The following is a 26358-nucleotide window of genomic DNA, read 5'->3' as shown; positions in this document are numbered from 1 at the left end:
GGAAACTTAGCAAAGTGAAGTTCAATATGTAGTGAATGGTTCCAATATTCATTATAAGGAAAAACTTCAGCAATGCTTTCGAACTTTGTCCTACAAACTTTTAATTAGGTTTTGAACCCCTCAGTCCTGAACTTGTGCAAATTTCAAGTGGAATTGAAATGTAGCCACAAAATCAAATTCAAAAGCTTTTATTGTACGAATTGAATAAAAACAACCACTAAATTGACAAAATAATTAACATAACTAACAAACCAAGGGACATTTGCACACCTTAAAAGTCAAGGAAAAAAACGAAACCAGATATATAGTTCACGAGGCAATGCTACAGATGGTTAAATGAATTTGGGTGACTACACTGCGTATGAAATGTGGACATGATTTGTCATGATTTAACATTGTGCAAGACAAAACTACTTAACCTAATGTTAGTTGGTGCTTGTTTTTTGGGCTTTGCAACATCAATTTCCCTTTCACAAACACACAAAAGTGAAATAAATCTTCAAATGTCTCTTTTAATTACTGTTTATTTGTTCCTTAACTATTTTGAACAAATACAACTTTGAGCTTTATTCCAGAGCATGGACCATAAATTGAATTCCCTTTCACCAACACACAATTGTCTTTCCGTGTATGGTATTTATGTAATTACCGTTTCTTATGACATTCCAAAACCATGATAATTATTTAATCCAATTTAATGGTCAATGTAAAAAAACACTTTAAAACATCTTACTTTTTGACTGGTGTTTTTTTTTTAAATTTTTAAGATACAATAATTTAAAGACCTCAAACGAGAATTACATTAAATCTTGGATGATGAGATCTTGAATAATGTCAGGTGGATTCTCGAACCAAACTACGTCGTTGCCAATTGACACAGCAAAGAGCTAACTATTTAAATTGAAATACAACCGCTAATTGCACTACGTCCTTTGCAAATAACAGCATGTTCCTAGACTGGTCGTTAATCACAGCAAGAGCATGAGTAGAATCACATGGATTGATCATTAACTAGTGCAACAAAGTGCATCGATGTGCAACCTAGCATACCAGGTGGACAATATGAACGAATATAATAAAATGAGAGAATGAAAGAGCGGTGATTTTCACACTTTTAATTTCTCATTTTTTTCTGCCTTTTATTTATTAATAACAATTTGATTAACTGAATTCAATCACTCAGAATCGAAGGTGTGAATGTTAGAAACAGGAGGTGTGATTACATTTCACAAACCATAAACACAAGGTAGCTTGAGCATTTGTACCCGTCAGGACCCCAACTTGTGACATATGAAATTATACAAAATACTTAGGGGCCATTTTGCTATTTTTCCATCACAGAAGAGAATCTACAGGATGTAATTGGTAATGTCCACAAACATGATACCAAACCAACGAATACAAAATACTTAGGGGCCATTTTGCAATCACAAAATTTTCCACTGAAAGCGACCACTAATTCATTGTGGACACTGAGATAGAGCGAAAAGGAGAGAAATCCGAAAAATTATACATACAGAGAGAGAGAGAGAGAGAGAGAGAGAGAGAGAGAGAGCAGTAATTTTGCAGAAAACACAGAGGGAGACTGAGACCTCTGGCATGTGGTTTCTTAACTTTATCTATGAAAATAATTCTCCTTTCTCTCTCTAGCTCCTCTCACTCTCTTTCTCTCTACACACTCTAACCAGTCGGTACAGTTGTATTTACAGGCCTACGCTACTGCCAAAACGATGTGATTGAACAATGGCAGGCTTTAGATTTTTGGGTTGAAGAAGCTCTCTCTCTCTCTACGTCTGAATATTTCTCTTCAAATCAGAAGACTTTCTGGAAAAGGGAAGGGGAAAAAAAAATATACCAAAGCTTAAGGGTTGGAGAATTTTTGATCGCTCAAAATATCCTCAGCCTCCGGAGCTCTGTTTTTGTAAAGGTGGTGCAATGTAGCCGGGTCCAAGGAGAGGAGGAGGAAGAGGGAAGAAGAGGGATTCTTTTGGCTTTTGGGGGTGTACGGATTCTCTGCGTTTGTTCTTTTGGGACTGAAGTTTGGCGGCCAATTTGTGAAATGGGGTTTGATGAGACTGCAGTTGTGGCAGTTCGGGTGGAGTTTGTGCTTCTGGTTCTTCTGCTTGGGTGTATGAGCTTCGGCTATGGGGATTCACAGAACGGTGAGTTACACACTTTGTTTGGGTACCAAGAAAATGCAATAAAGTTTTGAGATTTTAAGCAAGAATTGTGTTCTGCTGTCCCCTCTTTCTCTGCAGCCAAACAGGGGATAACCCGTTTGTTTTGCCGACAAATTAGTGTGAAATTTTCTCCGGGTTGAGTTGCAGACTCTGTTTTGGGCTTTTGCTCTGTTTGGATACCCCCATAAAATGCATGAAAGTGTTTAGCTTTCCACCAAGCACTTTCTTCTCTGCTCTTCTATCTTTCTCTGTAGCCAAACAAGGGTTGACCCACCTGTTTTTCCCAACAAAACTTGTGAGATGTTTTCTCTGGGTTGAGTTGCAGACTGTTTTAGGCTTTTACTCTGTTTGGTCACCCAGAAAATGCACGAAAGCTTTGAGCTTTCAACCAAGCATTTATGTTCTACTACTCTTCCCTCTTTCTGTGCAGCCAAACAGAGGATAACCATCTCTTTCCCAAAACAAGTGATTTTTTTTTCTGGGTTGAGCTGCAAACTGCCGAAGTCTTCAACTTTCTACCAAAGCAGTTTTCCATTACTGTCGTTCCTTCTTTCTCTGCAGCCAAGCATTGGATAACAACCATCTGTTCTTCCCTAATTTCTGAAATTTTATCTGGGTTTTAATTATGTGTGAAAATAATAAAAAACTGGGATTAGCAGGTTTTGTCTATGAAATTAATTTATGGTGTTTATCACTTTATATATTTATATACTATTTTGGAGCCTGAGATTTTGATTTTTGGCAATATTTAAGATCAAGGAACACTGCTGGAGATAAAGAAGGCATTTAGGGATGTGGACAATGTTCTCTATGAATGGACAGACCCACCCTCTTTAGATTATTGTGTTTGGAGAGGCGTCACATGTGATAACTCTCTCAATGTCATTGCACTGTAAGAAACGCAATCCCCTTTTTCCTACCCTTTTTCCTATCCTTTTGGGGTTGACTTAATTAATTTAATTTCTTTAAATATTATCTTAAACATGTGTTCTTTTTGTCTGATTTAAGGTTTGATTATAATAATGTTTGTGTGCAGTAATCTATCAGGTTTGAATCTTGGAGGGGAAATCTCATCTGTAATAGGAGATCTCGAAAACCTCCAGTCTATGTAAACTACTCCACTTCTGTAGTACTCTTTCATGCATTTTCATTTCTGGATTTTGTAATCGTTTTCGCTTTTCGAGTTTGTGGTGAGATTTTAGGTAGAGATTGATTATTATTTGGTTGTTTGATCAGCGATTTGAGGGGGAACCACCTATCCGGCCAGATCCCAGATGAGATTGGTGACTGTTCGGCTCTGCAAAACATGTACTTTCTTCGAATTTTACCAGAATATATTTTAACATTCGTCATTTTTAATGCCGAGTTGATTGAATATTTCCTTAATGGTGTTCTTAGTGACTTGTCCTTCAATGAGATATTTGGAGACATACCATTTTCGATATCCAAGTTGAAACAGCTGGAAAATCTGTAAGTTCCCAAGAAGCTCACTTTTATGCATAAACATTGCTTCAATATATTTTATATTGTTCTTACTGCTTTAGTTGGACTTGCAGGATTTTGAAAAATAATCAATTGATTGGGCCACTTCCTTCGACGTTGTCCCAGATTCCGAATCTGAAGATTTTGTAAGTACTTTCCCCCATCTTATATTTCATCATATGTATAATTGTTTTCTACATGTGACTGAATTTCTTATGTTCTGGATTGCTCATTCCAGAGACCTAGCACAGAATAATCTCACTGGGGAAATACCAAGGCTTATATACTGGAATGAAGTTCTACAGTATCTGTGAGTAGACTGATCAATTGCTGATGCTAAATTTTTGTTTTCATGCTTCATTGTGTAGCCTTTCCAAATTTGTTCGGTGATGTTATTTCTGCTTTACTGCCAATGTAATTATTGTTGCCTTTACCATTGCAGTGGTTTGCGAGGGAACAATTTAGTCGGAACCCTTTCTCCAGATATGTGCCAGTTGACTGGGTTATGGTATTTGTAAGTTCACATCTAAACCCCTTCTTCCTCAAACCTTAACGAATGTTATATTTTCTAGTACAGAAGATAGTTTAACAGTCTAATGCTCTTTCCCTACTATTCTTTAGTGATGTGCGAAACAACAGTTTGACCGGTAGCATTCCTCAAAATATAGGGAACTGCACTGCTTTCCAGGTTTTGTACGTATCTTATCTCACATTCTCACTAGTGAAGACATATTTCTACTTTGCCGTAGTTTGGTTATTCAAATATGTTTCATCCCTTTTGATTGGCAGGGATCTGTCCTACAACCAGCTAACTGGAGAGATTCCATTTAATATCGGGTTCCTGCAAGTAGCCACCTTGTAAGTGATTGGAATTTTCTTTGAGATTCCTCAAATCTTTGATATGTCATAAAAAATTTCAATTTTATTAGTTTATCAAATGTTGGTCTCCTTGTGCTTGCAAGATCATTACAAGGTAATCAACTTTCTGGGCCAATCCCATCTGTGATCGGCCTAATGCAGGCTCTCGCTGTATTGTAAGTGCTTAATTGTATACTTCTGAAGCTTGTGGAGTTTTAACAAGTCCCCTATTTTTCAATTTATTTTACATTTTGTGGCTTATATCTTCATTGTCTCCATTCCAGGGATTTGAGCAGCAACGCGTTAAGTGGATCGATCCCTCCTATCCTGGGGAATTTGACTTATACAGAGAAATTGTAAGTATGTTGGCGTATGTCTTCATAAATTTCAGATCATAAACCTCCATCTAATGAGCCACAAATTATTAAAATTTTTCTATCAATACATTTGTGTATTTATTGGGCGTTAAGTTATGTGGTTATACTTTACTACTTAACACCTTATTGAAGAAAGTACATGTTGCTTGTATGCAAGTTCTGACTCCTAAATATTCTGTATAGGTATTTGCATGGTAACAAGCTTAATGGATCCATTCCCCCAGAGCTTGGACAGATGACAAAGCTACATTATTTGTATGTGAACTTTCTTACTGTCCCTCCTGAATGTATTTCTTTCATAGCTACTGATATGGACTGTTTATGCATCTCTTTTGTAGTTATTTGCACATATGATTTTTTGATTCGATGTATGGTCCCATTTGTTTTGTGTATGCAGGGAATTGAACGATAACCATCTTACGGGATATATTCCACCTGAACTTGGGAAGCTTACGGATTTGTATGACCTGTAGGTTCTCTTGCCATGTTTCTTTTAAGTGAGAACGGTGTCTGCATGCCTTAAATTTTGAGTTACTGATCAACATCCTTGCAGAAACGTTGCGAACAACCATCTTCAAGGGCCCATTCCTGATAATCTTAGTTCGTGTACAAATCTGAACAGCCTGTAAGCATATAAACCTCAGTTATTAGTTTGCTTGATCAACTGGCTTAAGTTGCTCATCCCTAATTATTTCTGATATCAGCAATGTGCATGGGAACAAGTTGAATGGAAACATTCCGCCTGCTCTTCAGAGGCTCGAGAGTATGACTTATCTGTAAGTTCCATCAATATAAACGTTGGTTTATGGTTAAAACATGCTCCAGTTTTTGTTTTACATTTATCTTTCATGTTCACGTCATGAAGTCAGGTATTATGAATTAAGGTTTCTGTCCCATTGCTCTGATGAGAAAAAACTTATTTATCATTTTCAGAAATCTATCCTCCAACCATCTTCGTGGCCCAATTCCTATCGAGCTGTCTCGGATTGGTAACTTGGATACTTTGTAAGCATCAAATGTCCTAGTATTTTTTTCCCGTGTTCCTTTCTTTTAATAACGTATGTGATTAATTTCGCACAGGGATATTTCAAATAACAAACTAAGTGGAACCATTCCTTCATCACTTGGGGATTTGGAACATCTTTTAAAGCTGTGAGTTCAACTGCTTGATTTTTGTTTGCAATGGTTTTTCGTTTCTTTTTATTCTGACACCTGATGATATTATGTGGTAGGAATTTGAGTCGAAACCATTTGACGGGATTTATTCCAGGGGAGTTTGGTAATTTAAGGAGTGTTATGGAAATGTACGTATTTGGTTATTCGTTAGATACGTAATTTTAATGAATTGAATCGATAATCTGTTCTATTCTTTCTGCTTTTTCTTACATAAACTCAAAAGCGTTTGCTTTTGCAGAGACCTTTCAAGTAATCAGCTCACGGGATTAATTCCTCAAGAGCTCAGTCAGCTGCAGAATATGAATTTATTGTAAGTTTCCATGTACCGATCTCTATAATTTTGTCCAGTAGTCATTGAAAGAAGTGTAGAATGTTACTGTATACGTCACTAATTTGCATATTGATTTTCTTTGCGTCGTTAATGCACAATATAACAGGAGATTAGACCACAACAATATATCCGGGGATGTGGTATCGCTGATAAACTGCTTCAGCCTTTCTGTATTGTGAGTCACTTCTAAGCATTCGAATTTCTATTTTTTGTGTTCAATCTGATGGCAGGGTTGTGCAGCTTTTATTTTGAACCACTAAATATCGCTGAATCCTCGCAGAAATGTATCTTACAACAACTTGGCAGGCGATATTCCCACGAGCAAGAACTTCTCAAGGTTTTCACCAGACAGGTTAGAGATTCTGACTATATTTCCGAAATTTCATAAACATTTAGCTTAATTTTTTCCCCCATCTTTGGCTGATGTAACCTCTTGTTTTCAGTTTTATTGGAAACCCTGATCTTTGTGGCTATTGGCTCAATTCTCGATGTCACGAGTCTCGTCCAACGGAGCGAGGTAAATATGGATATCCAGTGGCATGCTGAGCTTCAAAGATAACTGATACAGTTTGGACCACAATTTGACGTGACTGACTACATAATCTGCTATTTACTTTAGTATGAAGAATTTTCACTTTTTCTCCTATCTCCCTTCTTCTTTTGCAGTGACACTATCTAAAGCTGCTATCCTGGGAATCGCTCTTGGTGCCCTTGTGATTCTTCTCATGATTCTTGTTGCTGCATGCAGGCCATATAATCCAACTCCCTTTCCTGACGGTACATTTGACAAACCAGGTAATTTCCCCGTAAGATAATTATTCTGTACTCCAACACTTACAGTAGTAGAAACTTAAGCTAATCAATTGCATTTGCTTGTGAAATAGCAGTTAATTACTCAACTCCGAAGCTGGTGATCCTTAACATGAATATGGCACTTCATGTATACGAGGACATCATGAGGATGACCGAAAACTTGAGCGAGAAGTATATAATTGGTTATGGTGCATCGAGTACAGTGTACAAATGTGTTCTGAAAAATTGTAAGCCAGTGGCTATCAAGAAACTTTACTCGCACTATCCTCAGTGCATGAAGGAGTTTGAGACTGAACTTGCGACAGTTGGAAGCATCAAGCATCGGAATCTGGTGACCCTCCAGGGGTACTCCTTGTCTTCCTCCGGAAACCTTCTCTTTTACGATTACATGGAAAATGGCAGTCTCTGGGATCTCCTTCACGGTAGGTTCACACGTTTCTTAAATGTTGCTGGCCTGTTGGTGTTACAAAGTCCCTAATTTTAATTCCTTGTCTACCGAATTTTTTTTACATTCAGGCCCTTCCAAGAAGAAAAAGCTCGACTGGACAACTCGTCTCCAGATTGCTCTTGGAACAGCCCAAGGGCTTGCCTACCTGCATCATGATTGCAGCCCCAGAATCATACACCGGGATATCAAGTCGTCCAACATTCTACTGGACAAGGATTTTGAAGCTCATTTAACTGATTTCGGCATTGCCAAGAACTTATGCCCCTCAAAGACCCATACGTCTACTTACATAATGGGCACGATTGGCTATATAGATCCTGAGTATGCGAGAACGTCACGCCTCACTGAGAAGTCCGATGTGTATAGTTACGGCATTGTTCTGCTGGAGCTGCTGACAGGAAGGAAAGCCGTAGACAATGAATCCAATCTCCATCATTTGGTAGGACACATTATTTCTTTTCTTGTATTCTCACAATGCATTCAAATTGAACAATTTTTCTCACATAATGCTTCATATAATTTGACTCAGATATTATCTAAGACGGCAAACAATGCTGTCATGGAAACCGTAGATTCTGACGTCACGGCCACATGCACAGACCTCGGAGCAGTAAAGAAGGTTTTCCAGCTTGCCCTTCTGTGCACAAAGCGGCAGCCAACAGACCGGCCAACAATGCATGAAGTAACTCGAGTGCTGGGGAGTCTCGTGCCTTCCCCTGCACAACCAAAACAACCAGCCTCCGCCAACCCACCATCGACACAACACCCGTCTGCCAAAGCGCCGTGCTACGTGGACGAGTACGCGAATCTCAAAACGCCGCACATTCTAAATTGTCCATCCATGAGCACCTCAGATGCCCAGCTGTTTCTCAAGTTTGGAGAGGTAATTTCTCGGAACAGTGAGTGAAAAATGAAGCATTTGAAGAGAGGAAGAATTATTATATGATGCTACATGTCATGAAAACATCTGAGAAAAATAGTAGTGGGAAAGTAAGGAGGCTCAGGGGATTGAAAACTGTGTACAAAGATTTGGCTTTCAGCTTGTTTGTAAGTGAAAAGATGGGCAAAATATGAACAACCTTTTATTAATAGCTTTATAAAGTTCAGTAGCTTTTTCGTTTTACCTTCTTGTTCAAGCGAAATTCCAATTAAGAAACTTTGTTTTACCTTCTTATTCAAGCGATATTCTAATTAAGAAACTTACGATAAAAATCAAAAGTTTGATATGGTTTGAAAGATGATTGTTTAGGTCAATTTTCCGTTCTAATTCGAGGGTGGGGAGTACCCATTTTTCGGAAAATATGGTCGGATACTGTTTTAGTCACTAAACGTGTATACGTGAGTATGGTAACTTTGACTTAGACTTGCCCGACCGGGGCCCATCAGCGTAAGGGGCCGGAGTGGGGGTCACACAGGGTCAGGTGCACCAGGGTAAAATTAGCGGGTGGTCCTGCGGAGGTGCATTATATGCCTGGCGACTGCCGAGCAATAATGCAGTCCTTGAGAGGACAGTGTCAGTCTGAGAAGTTGAAAACTCCGAGCAGGTTTTGCCTCTTACCATTATTGATGGTGCAAATTATTTTTTAATATTTGAATTGTGGGTGGTGAAAACTAACGGAAGGATGAAAGTGAAATCTCGGATAAGCAACGGGGACTTGTGCTGCAATTTTGCCTATAATGTTGTGAACATTATGCATCATTGTTTGTGGGCATTATTTTTGGGGTAACATGTTATCAAGAAGGATTATTTGGTCTTAAACTTGAGATCCAAGACTTTTTTAGTATGGAGAAATTATTGGATCCGAACGCTCGAACCTCGTGAACCATCCAGCCCTCCTCATAAAGAAGATGGATGGAGTCCTTGGTATCTAATCTCTAATCCCATCGAACGCCACATCTCCGACCCCCTTTGAGTCAGATGCTCTACATGGGCGTCAGTACACATGAATCTCTCATGAATGTGAGCTTTGAACTCTAAATCGGAGACCTGCAACCCCAATTGGTCCTCGTACCCTACATTTAAGATCTCAGAAGTTGTAATGAAAAGAAATTATCTTGAATTTAGGATCTTGAAAGTTAAATAAAAAATGATCTTGAAAGTTCATTAGTTGAATCTCATCATACTTAATTAATTGGTTAACCAAAACAAGAAAAAGATCTATTCTAATACTAATTTATCATTTAAACAATTTTCATTACCTCCAGACACATTAATTCTACAAGGTTTTGGGCCACCTGAGGCCCGCCATCAACATATGATTCTACACGGGCCTTGGAAAATGTCGGCCCACAAATAATCATATTTGTTAAATTTTTAGTAAATTGCTTTTATGAAAATAAAATAGAAAGTGGTCTTCCATGCAGAGGAAATGGTTTTACTCCTTTGTTTGAAAATATTGGGGACAACGGTAACAAGGAAATAAATTAAAGTTTGTTTTATTTTCCAATAATACCCTCCTCCTTATAAAGAAAATATCAAAAATAAAAATTTCAATAAATGCTTTCATAGGCAAGGGAATTTAAATCCTAAGAGGGGATAAGGGTTTCAAAATTCCCCCCTCGATTGGATTTTGAAATCCATGTACCATGTCTAGCCCCTAATTTGCAAACCAAGTTGGCTTCAAGAGGTGCATAATTCAAGTTAAGCTACACAAGGCATCCATAATTATTTAAGCATCGAACTCATCGTCTAAATGAGCTAGACTTGAGACTTCAAACTTAAAAGTAAGAAGAATAGCACTACACTGTAGTGTTAGTGAATATGATGACAAATAGTTATTGAATTTTTATCTTAATTCAGTCTTCTTTGTTTTATTGTAATATGCCCACAATAAGATAATATGGTAGTTTTATTCAACTCCGTTGTAGTTTAACTTTGTTTTAAAAAACATATAACGTCTTTAGCAAGTCAAGATAGCAGACAGAAAATTAAACATCTTGTAACTCGATTGATCAAGAAAATTACCTTAAAAATTCGAGTTGGATTCTCCTACACATCATTGCTTGTTTAGAAATAACAAATAAAATCAGTAGACGGATATGTCAGTTAAAAAACGATTTTTCTCGGAAATGAAATTGAAAGATTGGCAAAAAGTAATTTAAAAAACGGAAATTTCGTAACGTCTCTCACTGTAATACAGGGAGAAGCTGCCCAAAACAAAAAAACTAAAACGGCCAAACTTCCTCTCTCTCTCTCTCTCTCTCTCTACCTGCCGCGTCCAGAGTCATTGGAGGGTGACGTGTCGAGTACGCTATATAAACGTCCACAGTCATTGGAGGGTGACGTGTCGAGTACGCTATATAAACATATTTCGGACTCCTACTCTGTAGCTGTTAGGGCGGGAACCCAAAATTTTCACCCAAAACTCTCTCTCTCTCTCTCTCTCCTCTCACTTTCTCTACGTTGTCCTTCTCTGTTTCTGTCGACTTCCGCTCTTCCGCCACTTGTCGTCTTCTCCACCGAATTCTAGGGTTTCTGACTTCCCGTCACTAGCTCAAGGTATCGGTTTCCGCCAAGATGAGCCTCCGCCGGGGCTCTAAGGTATGGGTCGAGGACCGGGATTTGGCCTGGGCCCCGGCTGAAGTCGCCGACTGGAAGGGGAAGCAGCTTCAGGTCGTCACCGCTTCCGGAAAGAAGGTGCACTGAAACATTTGCCCTCGGTTTTTGTGTGTAAATTACTGGCTAGTGTGTTTGAAATTTGGGTGATTTTTGTGTTGACTGTGGGGGTTTTGGGTGTGTAGGTTTTGGCGTCGCCCGAGAAGCTGTTTCCGAGGGATGCGGATGAGGACGAACATGGCGGAGTGGACGACATGACTAGGCTGACGTATTTGAACGAGCCGGGTGTGCTGTATAATCTTCAGAGGAGATACGCTCTCAATGAAATATATGTGAGTCGATTTTCTTGTGCACTTGGTATATTTGGAGTGTTACGGCTAGTTTAATTAAAGGGCTTTCTTTATTTGCGTATCAACTGGTGTTAATTGTGGACTAACTTAAGGTTTCTGGGCTTCCCATTTGGCGGAGTTCCAAATTTTATGGAAGTTATGTGCCACATTGTGTTTATGTCATCAAGGACTGATGATGACTTGTTACTCTGTTGATCGGTTTAAATGATTCAGAATTTTTCAAATTGACTATTGATTGTCTCATTGATGGCTTCCACTTGGCGTGCTACTGGTTTTCCGTTACCCCCTAGATGAGGCTTAGCAGTCAATGAGTTGACGCGAATTGGCTTATTCTAGAAATGTTAATTATAACACAAATAAATCCTTGGTTTCAACTGTTGAGTTGGGATGACTGAAATTGTCTGCTGTTAAATTTATAGGAAAATGCTCATATTGAGTGTTATAATGGATTTGGTTATTCACTTGCCATGTTTGGCTCCTTCATTTCCAGATGAGATAAGGATAAATGGATGATATCATAAATTGCTGTAGAAAATGCGGTACATTGAATGTTTATGTTTCCATATGGGATATACAAAAGCTTTTCCTTTTACATTTTCATACTACTAAAATTGGTTTACGGCACCTACTTTTGGAATTGAAGTGATTGTTTTCTTTTATTGATGGTAGACATATACGGGGAGCATTTTGATTGCGGTTAACCCATTCACAAAGCTTCCCCATATATACAATGTCCATATGATGGAGCAGTATAAGGGAGCCCCATTTGGTGAGCTAAGCCCCCATGTTTTCGCTGTGGCTGATGCATCTTATAGGTATGTCAACTTTATGATTATTGAGTCTTGACCTTGCAACTTTATGATTATTGAGTCTTGACCTTGGTTGTATATTGCTATTCGATTGAATGACTCAAGTTAGTTTCTCTTGATTTTGTAATCTAGAGCAATGATGAATGATGGACGAAGCCAATCAATACTGGTCAGTGGTGAAAGTGGAGCTGGAAAGACGGAAACGACGAAACTGATTATGCAGTATCTTACTTATGTAGGAGGCCGAGCCGCTGGTGCTGGTGATGAGAGAACTGTTGAACAACAAGTTCTTGAAGTAAGTTCAACCTCTATTCAAACAAATACCAACTCTGTATAAGAGTAGCATAAATTCACACTGTTATAGATAAGGTTTTTTCATTTTTGCCATTAAATTTTGGCAGCGAAGAAGTTATGGTTGAGGTAAATTTATTTATTTATTTATTTTTTTTTTCCGGGACCAGTTTGGTCTTTGTCGTTGTCCAACGCTTGGGAAAAGGATTTGATCTTCTTCATTTTTACTGAGAATATTGGTCAACTCAGTGTTCTATATATTTGTTAGAGTTTGTTTTTGAATTTTTTATCTTGTTGCTTTAATGTGTCACTGATTTTTTTTTTGTGCATGGCTCAGTCGAATCCCCTTTTGGAGGCATTTGGTAATGCAAGGACTGTTTGGAATGATAATTCAAGGTGTGCTATATGTTTATTCTTCTCCTGAAGTATTACTAATTTGATATGTATAAATTTGAAATTCTCACACTTTTTGTTGAGTTTTATGTATGCTTTCTTGATGATAGAAGAATGGGGTAAAAGTTATGATGGTTAATTGAGAATGAAGGGCAATGCAGGAAGAGCATGGCATAATGAAATGAACTAGGTCTTGGCTCTTAGTATAAAATAAACGCCTTGAGGGTAATTATTGCTGGATGATGTAGTAGTGGTTACAGAATATCATTACTGAACTTTTTCTGCCCTTTCAAATAGGTAATAGTATTCATTAATGAACTTATTTATTGTATCAAACAATAATTAGGGTTATATTTATTGTAATCATTAATCAGTTTAGTAGTATATGATTAACTACTTTGTATATCTTTTCTGGCAATTGCTCTGATATCATGTCAATTTTCATTTTAGTTTTGGAACTAAAAATGATATTCCTTCCATTTTCATGCTTCTCTGAGGCAGTCGTTTCGGCAAGTTTGTTGAGATCCAGTTTGATGCAAGCGGTAGAATATCTGGAGCTGCAATTAGAACTTATCTACTGGAAAGATCCCGTGTTGTTCAGATTACAGATCCTGAAAGGAATTACCACTGTTTTTACCAGTTGTGCGCATCTGGAAAGGTACTCTTTGTGTCTTTGATTGGATGGATTTATCACACGGTTACCATTTTAAATATCTAAGCATCTGTAGTCATTTAGCTGTTTATCACCGAGTGCATGTGTTTTTCTTATGCATCTTAGGATGTTTCAAGTTGTGTGTGCGTGTACGTGTGTTCTTGCACCATTTCTATGTATCATCGTGGTTCACATATGATCATCAGTATTATGTACTCTATTGAAGCTTATGGATATTGTTATTTGGATGTCTCTATATGTGTAGGATGCAGAGAAGTACAAGTTAGGCCACCCAAGCCACTTCCATTACTTAAATCAAAGCAAGACGTATGAACTTGCTGGAGTGAGCAGTGCAGAAGAGTATACGAAGACAAGAACAGCAATGGACATTGTTGGTATCAGCCGTGAAGATCAGGTTTAAAACTTAATCCAAGTAGATGGCGCTTTAAGATGAATATTTTTTTTTCCTTCACTTCCACTCTTGGATGTTTCTGAGATTCATTTTTCTACCTTTTTAGGAAGCAATATTCCGCACCTTAGCTGCAATTCTGCATTTGGGGAACATTGATTTTTCTCCAGGGAAAGAGCATGACTCTTCAGTTCTAAAGGATCAGAAATCAAACTTTCATATGCAGATGGCTGCTAATCTTTTCATGTAGGTGATTTATGTAGCTTGAACTTGAACTTTTACTTTCCCCAACTAACTTTGAACAAACTGAAGGGTTAATTTTAATATCCTGTCGGTTTCTCTAATACTTTATGAGTGAATATTCAATTCAGAGATTTTCTTTGTAATTTACTGAGGGGGTATCTTCATGGAATATTTAATGCAATCTGTGCATATTATGAGTCAGGAGATATTTCTCTGGAATACCTCCTGTAACTGAATCATTCAATTGCATTTTGTGATAGGAACATGCTAAAGAAAGTTCCTGCCCAAACTTTATCATGAATATAATTTGCATTCAATAATTTAACTTAGAGTTGCTTGATACAATCCAAACTCGTACAATCAGGTGTGATGTGGACCTCTTATTAGCAACACTGTCTACTCGTACAATCCAAACTCGTGAAGGAGTTATTGTTAAAGCTCTCGACTGTAGTGGTGCTATTTCTAGTAGAGATGCATTGGCAAAGACTGTTTATTCGCGGTTGTTTGACTGGTATGATTTCATCAACAGTCCCTTTAGGAACTTTATTTTCTTCACTTGTCTGGGAAGATCTTCTCTACCTTATTTGGGTTCGGATATTTTCACAGGCTTGTTGATAAGATTAATACATCTGTTGGCCAAGATGTGACTTCCCAATTGCAAATAGGAGTCCTGGACATTTATGGTTTTGAATGCTTTAAGGACAATAGGTAAAATCTTTACCCATATCTATTTCCATTAAAATATTATGAGTCTTAAATTTGGCATTGGAATACTATCTAATTGCCGTTGAAAGTTTGAATAGTAAATGGTCATGTTGCTCTGAATTTTGCTTGAATTGTCCAGAGGTTCTATAAATCTATTATAAATTATTTGGTATCATGTGTGTTTTTACATCTTGTTTGTCACTGTAATTCATAAGGTGATTGGACTTTTGACATCCCAACTGATCTCTCTACTTAAGTTTTACTCTTTCATCCTATATCATCATTGTTACTATTATTGTTTTATTTCTGTCTTGTCAAAAGTCAAACTCTAGTCTTATTATTATTAGATTATCCTTGCGTTTGTACATTATTCCTCTGGTTAAGTTATTCTTTTCCACAGTTTTGAGCAATTTTGCATTAACTTTGCAAATGAGAAGCTGCAGCAACACTTTAATGAGGTCAGCGTTGAATATTTTTTGAAATTAATATATGATTTTATGCAATAATTAGTCATTGTATTCTAACTTCGTTCCCACTTGCTCCAGCATGTGTTCAAGATGGAGCAGGAAGAGTATAGCAAAGAGGAAATTGATTGGAGCTACATTGAATTCATAGATAACCAAGATGTTCTAGATTTGATTGAGAAGGTTTTGCCTCTGTCTCCCATTTTTTTTTTGGACAAATTTGTATGAAAAGCTGCAAAGCCATCTTCTTCTTTGCTCCGTTTTAGTATATGAATATGATTTTAAAAGGATAATTGGTATTCTGGATTGATTTCGTAGTAGCATGTGTGCAAGGAGTGGACCTAATTTTAGTCGTATTTACGTGCTAAGGAATGACCATGGTCCGGAAGTTCTACATATTTTCTGAACTAATACATGATTGAAGCTACCACCCTGCTTTTAGGAAAAATGCATGACGGGCGTTTGTGGTCTGACTTTTGGTGGTTCTATAGTATGACAAAAGCTGAAAATAACTGTTTTTCTTTTCATTTTTAATAACATTTTGCCTACTGTTATTTTCCATAGTGTTCTGTTTTTATATGCCTTGAGAGGCCTGCGTGGACCTTATGTTCTCACTCATTGGTTTGCAGAAACCTGTTGGGATAATTGCTCTCTTGGATGAAGCTTGGTACAAATAAGTTCACTATAATTTGGTGCGTGTTACTCTATATGGTATTTTCTGGAGATTTATCCTTATCCTGATTTTCTTATTTTTGCAGCATGTTCCCAAAATCGACACACCAAAGTTTTTCAACTAGGTTGTTTCAACTTTTCCGGGCCCACCCAAGGTTGGAAAAGGCAAAATTTTTGGAAACAGATTTTACCATGTCCCATTATGCTGGAAAGGCATGTTATATGTCACTACATATTTGTGTGCAGCATCTTGATATTGAATCATTTATAATATAGTCTATTCACTTCTTGTTCAGGTTACTTATCACACTGATACCTTTTTGGATAAGAATCGTGATTATGTTGTCGTAGAACATTGCAATCTGTTGTCTTCGTCCAAATGCCCTTTTGTTGTTGGTCTTTTCGGTTCACTACCTGAGGAATCTTCAAGATCATCCTATAAATTTTCTTCTGTGGCCGCTAGATTTAAGGTACATTCCATCTCTATCCTTTCTGTGATGTGTTGTTTTTTGGTTGCAACTGCTTAAAAGACTACAGAAGCTGATACTCAAAAAGATATTAATAGGAGAGGCTCCTGCTGGAGATTTTTCTCTTATCTCTGTTTTATGCGATGATAAACTTTGTTCAAGAAACTTGCACGAGATCATTAACCAATCCAATTGACGGTTCAGTGAAGAAAAAAAATTGTATGTTGTTTGCTGTTGTGCAGGATTTTGGGCTTCAACTTATCTTTCCACAAATGAATGTCAATTTGAGGATGTCATTGTTTTCTGATATGGTCTTAGATTTTGTGTAAATAGCATTAGGTTGAATCTCTACCTTTCTTTTCCTCAGACAGATGCGTCCAACAACATCCTACTTGTTGGATATTGTTCGGATAATACTTCATGATGTGGTTATCATTTCTGCTTGTATTCAACTGATCATTTACTTTGACCTGTATTGGGAATTATTACTGCCTTCTAAGATTAGCCTATTTGCGTAATGTACCTCCTGAAAGTTTTGCATTTAATTACTTGTTTGATGGTCTTTAAGCTGATAATTCGCCCCTTTCCTCTGTTTTGGTTATTGTAGCAACAACTTCAAGCACTGATGGAAACCCTCAATTCAACAGAGCCTCATTACATACGCTGTGTTAAGCCGAACTCATTGAATCAACCACAAAAGTTTGAGAATCTGAGCATCTTACATCAGTTACGCTGTGGGGTAAGTGCGATCAAAATTTTTAAGTTTCTTTTATGTTGGATCTGTTGTCATACACAGAAAAAGCCTACTTTTTTTCTTTTAGGTTTTAGGTTAAATTAAAAAAACTTTGAATTTTCATTTAAGAGAGTACTTGAATGATATTTGAAATTTAAAGAGTTTATATGCGAACAAAAAATAAATAATAAAAGAAGGAAACAATTCATATATATGGATTTTTGTTATCTTCGTACTTGTTTGGTTTCTGCTCTCACCCGCATTCGCATTGCGTAGTGTTTCTTATCGAATGTCATATTTTTTACGCTAATGATTCTCTTATTCCGCTTAGGGTGTTCTAGAGGCTGTTCGGATAAGTCTGGCAGGTTATCCCACACGTAGAACTTACGCAGAGTTTATAGATCGATTTGGATTATTAGCTTCTCAATTCATTGATGGAAGGTGAGCTACATTCATAGTGCTTAATCTTGAAGACTGCCTAATAAATATTGAAGATGTTCTGAAATATTTACTTTACATTTTATTCTCCTGCAAACTGGTGTTGCAAACTTTAATCTGCCTATTATTTTGAAATGGTTAGCAAAAGATGCTGTTCTCTGTTTTGTTTTGTTTTGATTCTAACTTTCTAGTTCTGTTTTATTCTTCAAATATTTTTCTTTTAAGTCTCTGAAGCAATTCCTTTTTCTCCCTTTCCTTTGTTCTAATATCTTTTGTCCTCTTTGCTTCTCTATGCTTATGCAGCTATGATGAAAAATCACTAACTGAGAAAATTTTGAAAAAGTTAAAGCTAGAGAATTTTCAGGTACGAATCCTACGATCCAGTAGGATGGTATTCACATCATATTATTGCTCACTGAGAATTTGACAAGGTTGTTCTTTCCTTGAAGTTGGGTAGGACCAAAGTATTTCTTAGGGCTGGTCAAATTGGTGTTCTGGACTTCCGACGGGCTGAGGTTTTGGACAATGCTGCAAAGCGCATTCAATGTCAATTGCGAACGTTTGTTGCTCGCAAAGATTTTGTCTCCAAACGGGCTGCTGCATTTGCAATCCAAGCTTTTTGCAGAGGTCAGATGTTTCTGCCAGACTTTCATCAGAAATGCAAATTCTTATCACCAACATTTTCTTCAGATCCATTGTATTTTTTTTGTTTTGTTGATGTTTGATGTTTATTATGGTTGAAGGATGCCTTGCTCGAGCGCTGTATACTTTAAAACGGGAGACGGCGGCTGCTATTTTAATACAGAAACATGTCCGAAGATGGCTATTAAAGTGTGCTTATATGGAATTATATTCAGCTGCTACTGTCATACAGTCCAACATTCGTGGTTTTTCAATTCACCAAAAATTTTTGCATGGAAAGAAACATAAAGCTGCCACCTTGATTCAGGTAAACTTATTTCATGGACTTTTGCTGTGTAATAATTTGCAGTGGGCAAGCATGTAGAGTGCTGTGTTATGATTCTTTTGTTAGAAATTTAGGGTGTGTTGGAAATTTTTTATATGCGGGTGGAATATTTTTAGGAATAGCAATATGTTATTCATTATGAAGTTGGGTTCTATTTGTGCATAAATGTATTTCTTCTTTGTAATGATTATCTGGCTGGTTGTCTACTTGATTGTCACTGCCACTTCGTTTCTGTTTTGACATAAAGTATGTACTTGTTAGGCTCGGTGGAGGATGTGCAAGGTTCGCTTGGCATTCCAACATCACCAAGCTTCTGTTGTAGCAATACAATGTCTTTGGAGGCAAAAGTTAGCAAGGAGATTGCTTCGAAGGCTTAAACAAGTGAGTCAGTTATATTGCTGCTCCTGACGAAACAATATGCATGAGAATTTCTTTATATGTTTATTTAATTATTTTCATTTTGCAGGAGGCCAATGAGACCGGTGCCTTGCGTTTAGCTAAGGGTAAACTCGAGAAGCAGTTAGAGGACCTCACATGGCGGTTACAACTTGAGAAAAGATTACGGGTATTTTTTTGGCTGTGTTAAAATTTGTGTTGGTTGGTTTGTGGATTCATCCGTTAAAGTATTAGGTGACCTGCTTTTGGGGCACTTCTGTTATTACTCTGCTTGTGCCATATGTATGTCAATAGAGTTTGTAGCTAATTGGCAATATTATGGCTCATGGACTAATGAAGGTTTTGACCTTACCTCCATAAAATAGCTTCAGCACTTGCCAATTTCTCTTGATAAAAAAACTGTATATATCGTGAGTTCCCAATTATTGATTCCAATATATCACTTGATACTTGTAATTTGCTTTATATGCTTGTCACGTTTCCTCAGAAAATCATTATAAAGGTGTTTAGGTGCTTTTGTGTAAATTATTAGTTTCAACTTAACCTTATTTCTTTTGGTTGAGCAACTTGACAGACTGTTGTATGGGTGCATAGAAATTTCTTTTCTTACTGCAAGCTGAACTGAATGCAGATATCGAACGAGGAAGCTAAGTCAATAGAAATTTCAAAACTTCAAAAAGTGTTGGAATCCTTGAGTCTTGAGTTAGATGCATCAAAGTTGGCTACAATTAATGAGTGCAACAAGAATGCGGTGCTTCAAAATCAATTGGAGTTATCAGTGAAAGAAAAATCATCTTTGGAAAGAGAAATCATTGGAATGGCCGAATTGAGAAGGGAAAGTGCATTTTTAAAAGTGAGTCTTCTGATGTTTATTAAATTTATGTTCTTAGGTCGGTTTTACTTTGTGGGCTTTTGTAAGCTGCATCTTATCTACTCAGAAATTATATATCTCTCAGGCAGGAAATCTAGAGACACGGTATATAATTAGTTGAATTCTCGAAAATTTGATAAATACAAAGTTACAAACTCATTTTTTCACTATTTTTTATTCATTTTAAACTTTACTTTGCTTTTCTTGACCTAAACAGGTATTTAACATTTACTGAAGTCTATTCTCTCTTTTTCTTAGCATGTCTTACTTTTTGAGAGTGTTTTTTCTTTTCCTCTACACTATCCCTCCCAACATTTGGGGATGGTTAAGACATTTGCAGTGTCCTTTGAAAATTTCCTTATTTGTTGTTTCCAGAGCTCTTTGGATGCCTTCGATAAGAAGAATTCAGCTCTAGAAACTGAACTTCTCAAGGCTCAAAGTGACAATACAGACACCATTCAGAAGTTGCAGGAATTTGAACAGAAGTGCAACCAGCTCCAGCAGAACGTAAAGAGGTGTTTTTCCGAAATTCATAATTATCTTTTGAGTGTTTATTTCAGCCTTGTTAAGTAGTTTTAGACATCGGTTTTAGATTTGTTTATCACTTCAAATATGTTTTCTTCAGATCGATTATGCTACAATTCAAATATGTTTTCTTCAGATCGATTATGCTACAATTCATTGATAATTATTATATTGTATCTAAATTACAGCCTTGAGGAGAAACTCTCAGTATTAGAGGAGGAAAATCTTATCATGCGACTAAAGGCCCTTAGTGTGCCTGCAAAGAGCACTCGGCGTGGTGTTGAAAAGTCGGTTCCAGAGGTAAATGATTATGTACAAGCGACATACAATTAAAGGGTTTGATCTAAAAAGTCGGTTGAAAACCTCTTTGTATGCATTCTGATTTTACTGGTGTCAAATTTTGTTGCTTCATAAAATCTTATAACATAGATTTATGGTATTTTTTTTAATGTAAACAGAAAAACTCTGGTGCGCTTGTTCCCATCACTGACCAGAAGCCTATATTCGTAAGACAGGATCTCTCTCTCACTATGATTTATTTTTCATCTAACCGTCACAGTAACACTTCTTCATGTGTCATACCATCTATGCAGGAGTCATCCACACCTACAAAAATGTTTGCACCTTTTTCACATGGCTTGCCAGAATCACGCCGATCAAAGTTAGCGGTTGAGAGGCACCAGGTTTTGTCCCTTATTGTTTATTTGAACCTTAGCTTTAAATTTTGGTATTCACTGAATCTTCTTATGGACTGTAACTGCGGTTATCTTCACAGCACCATAAAGTTTCTGTCATTTCCATTCTACGTAGTTGGGCTTATAAGTTTAAGCATGTCGCTTTGATATGTACAGGAGAACTATGAATTCCTATCAAGATGTGTTAAAGAAGATTTAGGGTTCAAAGACAGCGAACCATTGGCAGCTTGTATCATATACAAATGCCTTCTTCAGTGGCATGCCTTTGAGTCTGAGCGTACAGTTATTTTTGACCATATAATTGAGGGAATAAATGATGTTCTGAAGGTAATTTACTTGCTTCTGTCAATTTTCTTTGGGCTTGTGATTTTGTTTCTGCTTAAGGCTCGAACTGATGTTTTACTGGCTTATGATTTTGTTTCTGCTTAGGGCTTGAACTGATGTGTTACTGTACCTGAAATAAATTATGTGGAGAGATACATATATTATGTAAAAGCTATTCTCGATCAAATGTGAAATAAACTACTTGCATAATGTTTTAGAATATTTGAAAAAATTCTGTATGGCCATTGTTTCAGGTTGGGGATGAGAACATAACATTGCCTTATTGGCTGTCCAATGCCTCAGCGCTTCTATGCCTTTTGCAGAGGAATTTACGACCAAATAGTTTCCCAGCAACTCAACGTTCTGGGTCTTCTGTTTTAGCTATCAGGATATCACAAGTAAGTTATATAATCAAATGATGGGCTTGTTGAATATATAGTCTTTGTATACGTAATTGTTCGACCAAAAAATAATCTCTTTTGATCTCCTTTGAACTTTACTGAGTTCCACACTCATGATGAGTTTATCATGTCGTTTGCTTTACTTTCAATATTTCATTGTAGTTTATTAAATGTCCTCCCCCCACTTTCATTTTCAGGGACTGACATCTCCTTTCAAATATATTGGCTATGAAGATGGTATGTCACATCTTGAAGCAAAATATCCAGCTATATTGTTCAAACAGCAGCTAACTGCTTGCGTAGAAAAGATCTTTGGCTTGATGCGCGACAGTTTGAAGAAGGAATTGGCTCCGCTCTTGGGCTCATGCATTCAGGTGAATCTGATTGAGTCTGATCTGCTTAAGTATTCTAAGTCAATGTATGGGTGCAATTTCACGCTGTGACATATGATGACTTTTATTTTACTATTGTTAGCATTTGGAAAAATGGTAGTTGGTCCAGAATGTTTGTGTATTCATTTAGTGGTTACTTGCTATAGTTTAGTTAATTTAAAGCAACGAGACAACAGAGAAATGGATGAATTTGAGTTTTCCTTCGTTTTTAGTTGTGATACACCATTGGGGATAGTGAAAATCATTTAACTCTTTTGCTTTGAATCAATCACAAGCATTGACCTGCCATTAGCAAATCTAAGCAAGAACCCATACGTCAGTTGGTACTTTAGCCTTCCCAATTATAGGAAGGGGGAAAAGAGATGGATGGTTGCACAGCTCACTCACAGAGAGGATTTACCAAAAAAAAAAAAAAAAAACCCTGAAGATTCCCACTTCCAATTTCTTTTAGCTGATATTTGATTTTCACGTCTGAATGCTATCTTTTGGCTATTCGGTTTTGTTTTATTTGTGTTTGATTGATCTGCATACTATTTTGACTAACATGTTACGAAAATTCATGGCAATTTATTAGGCACCCAAAGCTGCGCGAAAGTCATCTAGATCCCCTGGTAACGCTCCTCAGCAATTACCAGGAAGTCAGTGGGACAACATAATCAAATTCTTGGATACCCTTATGAGTCGGTTACATGGAAATCATGTATGTGGGACATTTTTCTGATTTGTTTCTTTAGATCTACATTGCTTTCTTTCGATCTAAATAACCAATTTCCGTTAGTTGATGTCAAAGCTTCATATCTGAGATCATGTAATTGTTTGCTAAATTGAAGCTTAATATTTATTCCATAGATCCCCTTTGTCGACTTTTTCTTATTCATTTCTGACCTAAACACTCTGCTTAGGTACCTTCATTTTTTATTCGCAAGCTAATCACACAGGTCTTCTCTTTCATCAATATGTCACTTTTCAACAGGCAAGAGTTTATTGCTGTTCCAGTTTTTCATTGCTAATAAAATGACATTTGCAATGGTTTATGTATTGACATCGACCTTTTCTTTCCCTGAGCAGTCTACTGCTGCGACGCGAATGTTGCACATTTTCAAATGGTGAATATGTAAAATCAGGTCTTGCTGAACTGGAGAAATGGATTGTCAACACTGGGGAGGAGGCAAGTTTATAACTACGATGCTGCAAGTGTTTTCTGTTTAAACGAACTTTATAGGTTTGTTGGTCTGACTCTTTGTACAATGCAGTATGCCGGAACCTCCTGGCACGAGCTAAATTATATCAGACAAGCTGTTGGTTTTCTGGTATAAGCTAAAGCTATTTCTTTGATTTTTTAAAATGTATAATTTATGAAAAGTTATGAACCGTTTCTGTGTGCGATTGGTATAGGTAATACATCAGAAGAGGAAAAAGTATCTGGATGAAATTAGGCAGGATCTTTGTCCGGTATGATCCTCTTGCATGTTTATTTGTCTCAATTTTCTCTTTTTCCTATCACTGGCTTCACAAAAAGTATATTTGAACTCCGAAATTAATTCATTGACATTGTGATCAATGTTCAGGCGTTGACTGTCAGACAAATCTACCGAATAAGTACTATGTACTGGGACGACAAATACGGCACTCAGAGTGTGTCCAACGAGGCATGTTTGCGTATTTAGTTTTGTTGTTGTGCCATCAACTCTGATTAGAGTCCCATTGTTTTCTGAACGTCATTGCTTGCAGGTGGTTGCTCAAATGAGGGAGAATTTGAACAAGGACAACCAGAATCTAACTTCCAATTCATTCTTGTTGGATGACGATCTGAGGTAATCTGCTTCTGTTCCAATTATCTGGTCTTATTTGCACGCGCAACAAGATATCGCTCTTTGTATGATAAAAACAGAATAGCAAACCTTACCCTATTTACTTCACTTTCTGATTGCAGCATTCCATTCTCCACAGAAGATATTGATAAAGCGATTCCTCTAATCGATCCTTCTGAAATCGAACTTCCATCTTTCTTGTCTGGTTATACTTGTGTACAGTTTCTTGTCCAGCCCCAGAACTAAATGGTGTGCGAAGCTCAAGGGGTCGCGGTGTAAGCTTATGTCGGATGGATGTAAAGGGAAATGTCTTTTACGAAGTTCGGCAAATGAGCAGCAGTCATCTAAATATTAAGAGGGATGACTCGTTACATTGGTCGAATTTGTTAATTAACTTTTCGGGGGTTTTAGGGTTCATCCAGTCAGTTGCAGGTTTAGGGGACGAGTTCAGCATCGCGTTCGCGTCCATGTTATGTAAATAAGAAAACGCAGTCGTTGATAATTAATTATTAATGAGTGTTGATTCTTTGTAAAATTCGTGTGCGCGAAGTAGTTGTGGTAGCTGGGTTTTTCTTCTTAAGAAAAGATAATGTTAATTGTTTGAGGAAGATCGGTGGAGACGGAACGCGTAACAGAGTGCAGGCGTGAACGCCGTAATATATGGTCCTTTTAATCATTAAACGTATGTACAAATAACATCAGATACTTCAAATTGTTCTACCCTTGCACTCTCAATTTAAAATTAGACAAGAAAAAAACCATATCTCCTGACAACATCATGGCAAACTCCTCCGATGCAGGCAAGAACACCGGCAAGATTCAAGTTAGGTTTCTACACGTTCGGTTTAGTGGTGGCCGCCGAGAATCGCGAACTATTTACAGTAGTAGCGGTGGTACATTCTTGCAGATCAGCCAATGAATACGATCTCCAGGCTGCATAGCTTCCTAATGGACAGGCGTAACCCGGTGGGAGAGGCGGCCGCGGCGACGTTGGATTTGAGCTCGAATTGGAATCCTCGCTTGCGCTACTAGTACTGCTTTCCGAGCAGCTGCTTAACTTGACAGCCAAAGCCAATGCGCTTCGACTGGACGGAATCAGTCTCTTTGAAATTCCGCCGCCGTTGCTTCTCAGCGGGAAGGAGGTTCGGTTCTTGTCCCACATGTGACTGGAAGCAAGGACGTTCCTGCGTTTTCGGGTGTAGGCATTGTCTGGTTTTGCAAGCTCCTTAATGTTGGAAGAAGATGAAGCTTCTGCTAGACTCGTAAAGGACTTGGATTTGTAGTTGTAGTATTTCGAGATCCCTCTCCTGCATTTATTCATAATTTCATCAATCAAATCGCACTCTGAGAAACCCCAATATACAAAAGTAAAAATTGCAGTAAAAAAAATGAGAAAAGGGTTTAACCGCTAACCTCACGGGTAAAACTTCCTCGAGCTCGTTCATCATATCCAACGGACCTTTATACGAGCTCTGAGCCTCGTCATTTTCGCCGCCGTCGTTGCTCTCCGATCCATCGTCGCTGTTCTTCCCAATCGACGACGAACTCGAAGAACAAACCGTAACCTCACCGGCGGTAACTCTCCGGCGGTTTTCCGGCGAATCGAAGATCAACCCACCTCGCGCGAACCCAGACGACGGCGCGACGCCGATCCTGGCGGCGGCGCTATTCAATGCGATCGACATTAATCACAAACGCAATCTAAATCTCACAAATCAGGGGAAAAAAGGATTTGGGATTTCAACGGAGAAATGGAATTTGGGACTTCAACGGAGAAATGGGATCGATGAGCGACGGCGGATCTTGAGATTGATCGTCGAGAGCGCGTTAGATTTGCCGGAGAAGGAGACGCATGGTGTTTGTCTTATCATATTCTTTGTTGTCTGTGCATTAATATTTTGTATATATAGCTTTGGCCTAATCGGATAAATGGTCCCCGTGGTCAACAGGTATTCGGATGATAGCCCCTGTGGTAAAAAAATTCGGATTTAAACCCCTGTGGTCTAAGTCTGTTAGGATTTATGCCCTTCGGTTAAATAATGCTGACGTGGTTGCCACATATATGCCACGTGGCAAAAATAATAATTTTTAAAATACCTGAATTAAAAAAAAAAAAAAAAAAAAAAAAA

The 26358-nt window shown here is 37.6% G+C and overlaps 3 protein-coding genes across 4 annotated transcripts; 2 read left to right on the top strand and 1 right to left on the bottom strand.

Moving 5' to 3' along the window:
• The first annotated feature begins 1549 nt into the window (after nucleotides 1-1549).
• On the top strand, nucleotides 1550-8788 carry LOC126604835 (LRR receptor-like serine/threonine-protein kinase ERECTA). Of its 2 annotated transcripts, none has more exons than XM_050272150.1 (27): nucleotides 1550-2162; nucleotides 2934-3072; nucleotides 3217-3288; nucleotides 3417-3488; nucleotides 3579-3650; nucleotides 3737-3808; nucleotides 3901-3972; nucleotides 4105-4176; nucleotides 4284-4355; nucleotides 4452-4520; nucleotides 4625-4696; nucleotides 4805-4876; nucleotides 5081-5152; nucleotides 5295-5366; nucleotides 5451-5522; nucleotides 5602-5673; nucleotides 5831-5902; nucleotides 5978-6049; nucleotides 6130-6201; nucleotides 6312-6383; nucleotides 6511-6579; nucleotides 6685-6756; nucleotides 6848-6921; nucleotides 7071-7199; nucleotides 7289-7639; nucleotides 7734-8104; nucleotides 8195-8788. In XM_050272150.1, the coding sequence occupies exons 1-27, from the start codon at nucleotides 2060-2062 to the stop codon at nucleotides 8570-8572; spliced, it is 2979 nt and encodes a 992-aa protein (XP_050128107.1). In that variant the 5' UTR covers nucleotides 1550-2059; the 3' UTR covers nucleotides 8573-8788. The 2 variants fall into 2 exon arrangements, with proteins under 2 accessions (XP_050128107.1, XP_050128108.1); XM_050272151.1 differs by having other exon boundaries at nucleotides 1551-2162; nucleotides 7292-7639.
• Nucleotides 8789-10926: 2138 nt separating this feature from the next.
• On the top strand, nucleotides 10927-24764 carry LOC126603769 (myosin-15-like). The gene is made up of 38 exons (XM_050270726.1): nucleotides 10927-11302; nucleotides 11407-11553; nucleotides 12241-12386; nucleotides 12513-12675; nucleotides 13009-13067; nucleotides 13566-13722; nucleotides 13982-14131; nucleotides 14235-14371; nucleotides 14733-14879; nucleotides 14975-15076; nucleotides 15474-15531; nucleotides 15619-15720; nucleotides 16167-16204; nucleotides 16296-16422; nucleotides 16506-16679; nucleotides 17284-17415; nucleotides 17741-17850; nucleotides 18151-18211; nucleotides 18297-18474; nucleotides 18591-18796; nucleotides 19076-19195; nucleotides 19281-19379; nucleotides 19842-20063; nucleotides 20457-20596; nucleotides 20795-20906; nucleotides 21065-21112; nucleotides 21200-21289; nucleotides 21458-21628; nucleotides 21880-22023; nucleotides 22224-22400; nucleotides 22993-23118; nucleotides 23321-23391; nucleotides 23487-23586; nucleotides 23672-23728; nucleotides 23814-23870; nucleotides 23987-24067; nucleotides 24150-24232; nucleotides 24352-24764. The coding sequence occupies exons 1-38, from the start codon at nucleotides 11183-11185 to the stop codon at nucleotides 24473-24475; spliced, it is 4536 nt and encodes a 1511-aa protein (XP_050126683.1). The 5' UTR covers nucleotides 10927-11182; the 3' UTR covers nucleotides 24476-24764.
• A 102-nt stretch (nucleotides 24765-24866) lies between these two features.
• Nucleotides 24867-26126, bottom strand: LOC126603768 (protein OXIDATIVE STRESS 3 LIKE 1-like). Its single transcript, XM_050270725.1, has 2 exons — nucleotides 25643-26126; nucleotides 24867-25536 (listed from the first exon to the last, which is right to left on the bottom strand). The coding sequence occupies exons 1-2, from the start codon at nucleotides 25912-25914 to the stop codon at nucleotides 25062-25064; spliced, it is 747 nt and encodes a 248-aa protein (XP_050126682.1). The 5' UTR covers nucleotides 25915-26126; the 3' UTR covers nucleotides 24867-25061.
• Between the last annotated feature and the right edge of the window lie 232 nt (nucleotides 26127-26358).

Source organism: Malus sylvestris, chromosome 15 (genome assembly GCF_916048215.2).
Source record: "Malus sylvestris chromosome 15, drMalSylv7.2, whole genome shotgun sequence".
Lineage (NCBI taxonomy): Eukaryota > Viridiplantae > Streptophyta > Magnoliopsida > Rosales > Rosaceae > Malus > Malus sylvestris.
Note: the sequence above shows the minus strand (reverse complement) of the source record. Positions and strands in the feature narration are given on the sequence as shown.

Excerpts from the sequence above, each read along its gene's own strand:
- LOC126604835 (XM_050272150.1), top strand. The coding sequence starts at position 2,060 with ATGGGGTTTGATGAGACTGCAGTTGTGGCAGTTCGGGTGGAGTTTGTG. Across the intron at positions 3,809-3,900 it reads ATTCCGAATCTGAAGATTTT|AGACCTAGCACAGAATAATC; the intron begins GTAAGTACTTTC and ends TGCTCATTCCAG. Across the intron at positions 6,384-6,510 it reads CTGCAGAATATGAATTTATT|GAGATTAGACCACAACAATA; the intron begins GTAAGTTTCCAT and ends ACAATATAACAG.
- LOC126603768 (XM_050270725.1), bottom strand. The coding sequence starts at position 25,914 with ATGTCGATCGCATTGAATAGCGCCGCCGCCAGGATCGGCGTCGCGCCG. Across the intron at positions 25,537-25,642 it reads GAGGAAGTTTTACCCGTGAG|GAGAGGGATCTCGAAATACT; the intron begins GTTAGCGGTTAA and ends GAATAAATGCAG.
- LOC126603769 (XM_050270726.1), top strand. The coding sequence starts at position 11,183 with ATGAGCCTCCGCCGGGGCTCTAAGGTATGGGTCGAGGACCGGGATTTG. Across the intron at positions 16,680-17,283 it reads CTGTGGCCGCTAGATTTAAG|CAACAACTTCAAGCACTGAT; the intron begins GTACATTCCATC and ends TGGTTATTGTAG. Across the intron at positions 17,851-18,150 it reads TCTCAATTCATTGATGGAAG|CTATGATGAAAAATCACTAA; the intron begins GTGAGCTACATT and ends ATGCTTATGCAG.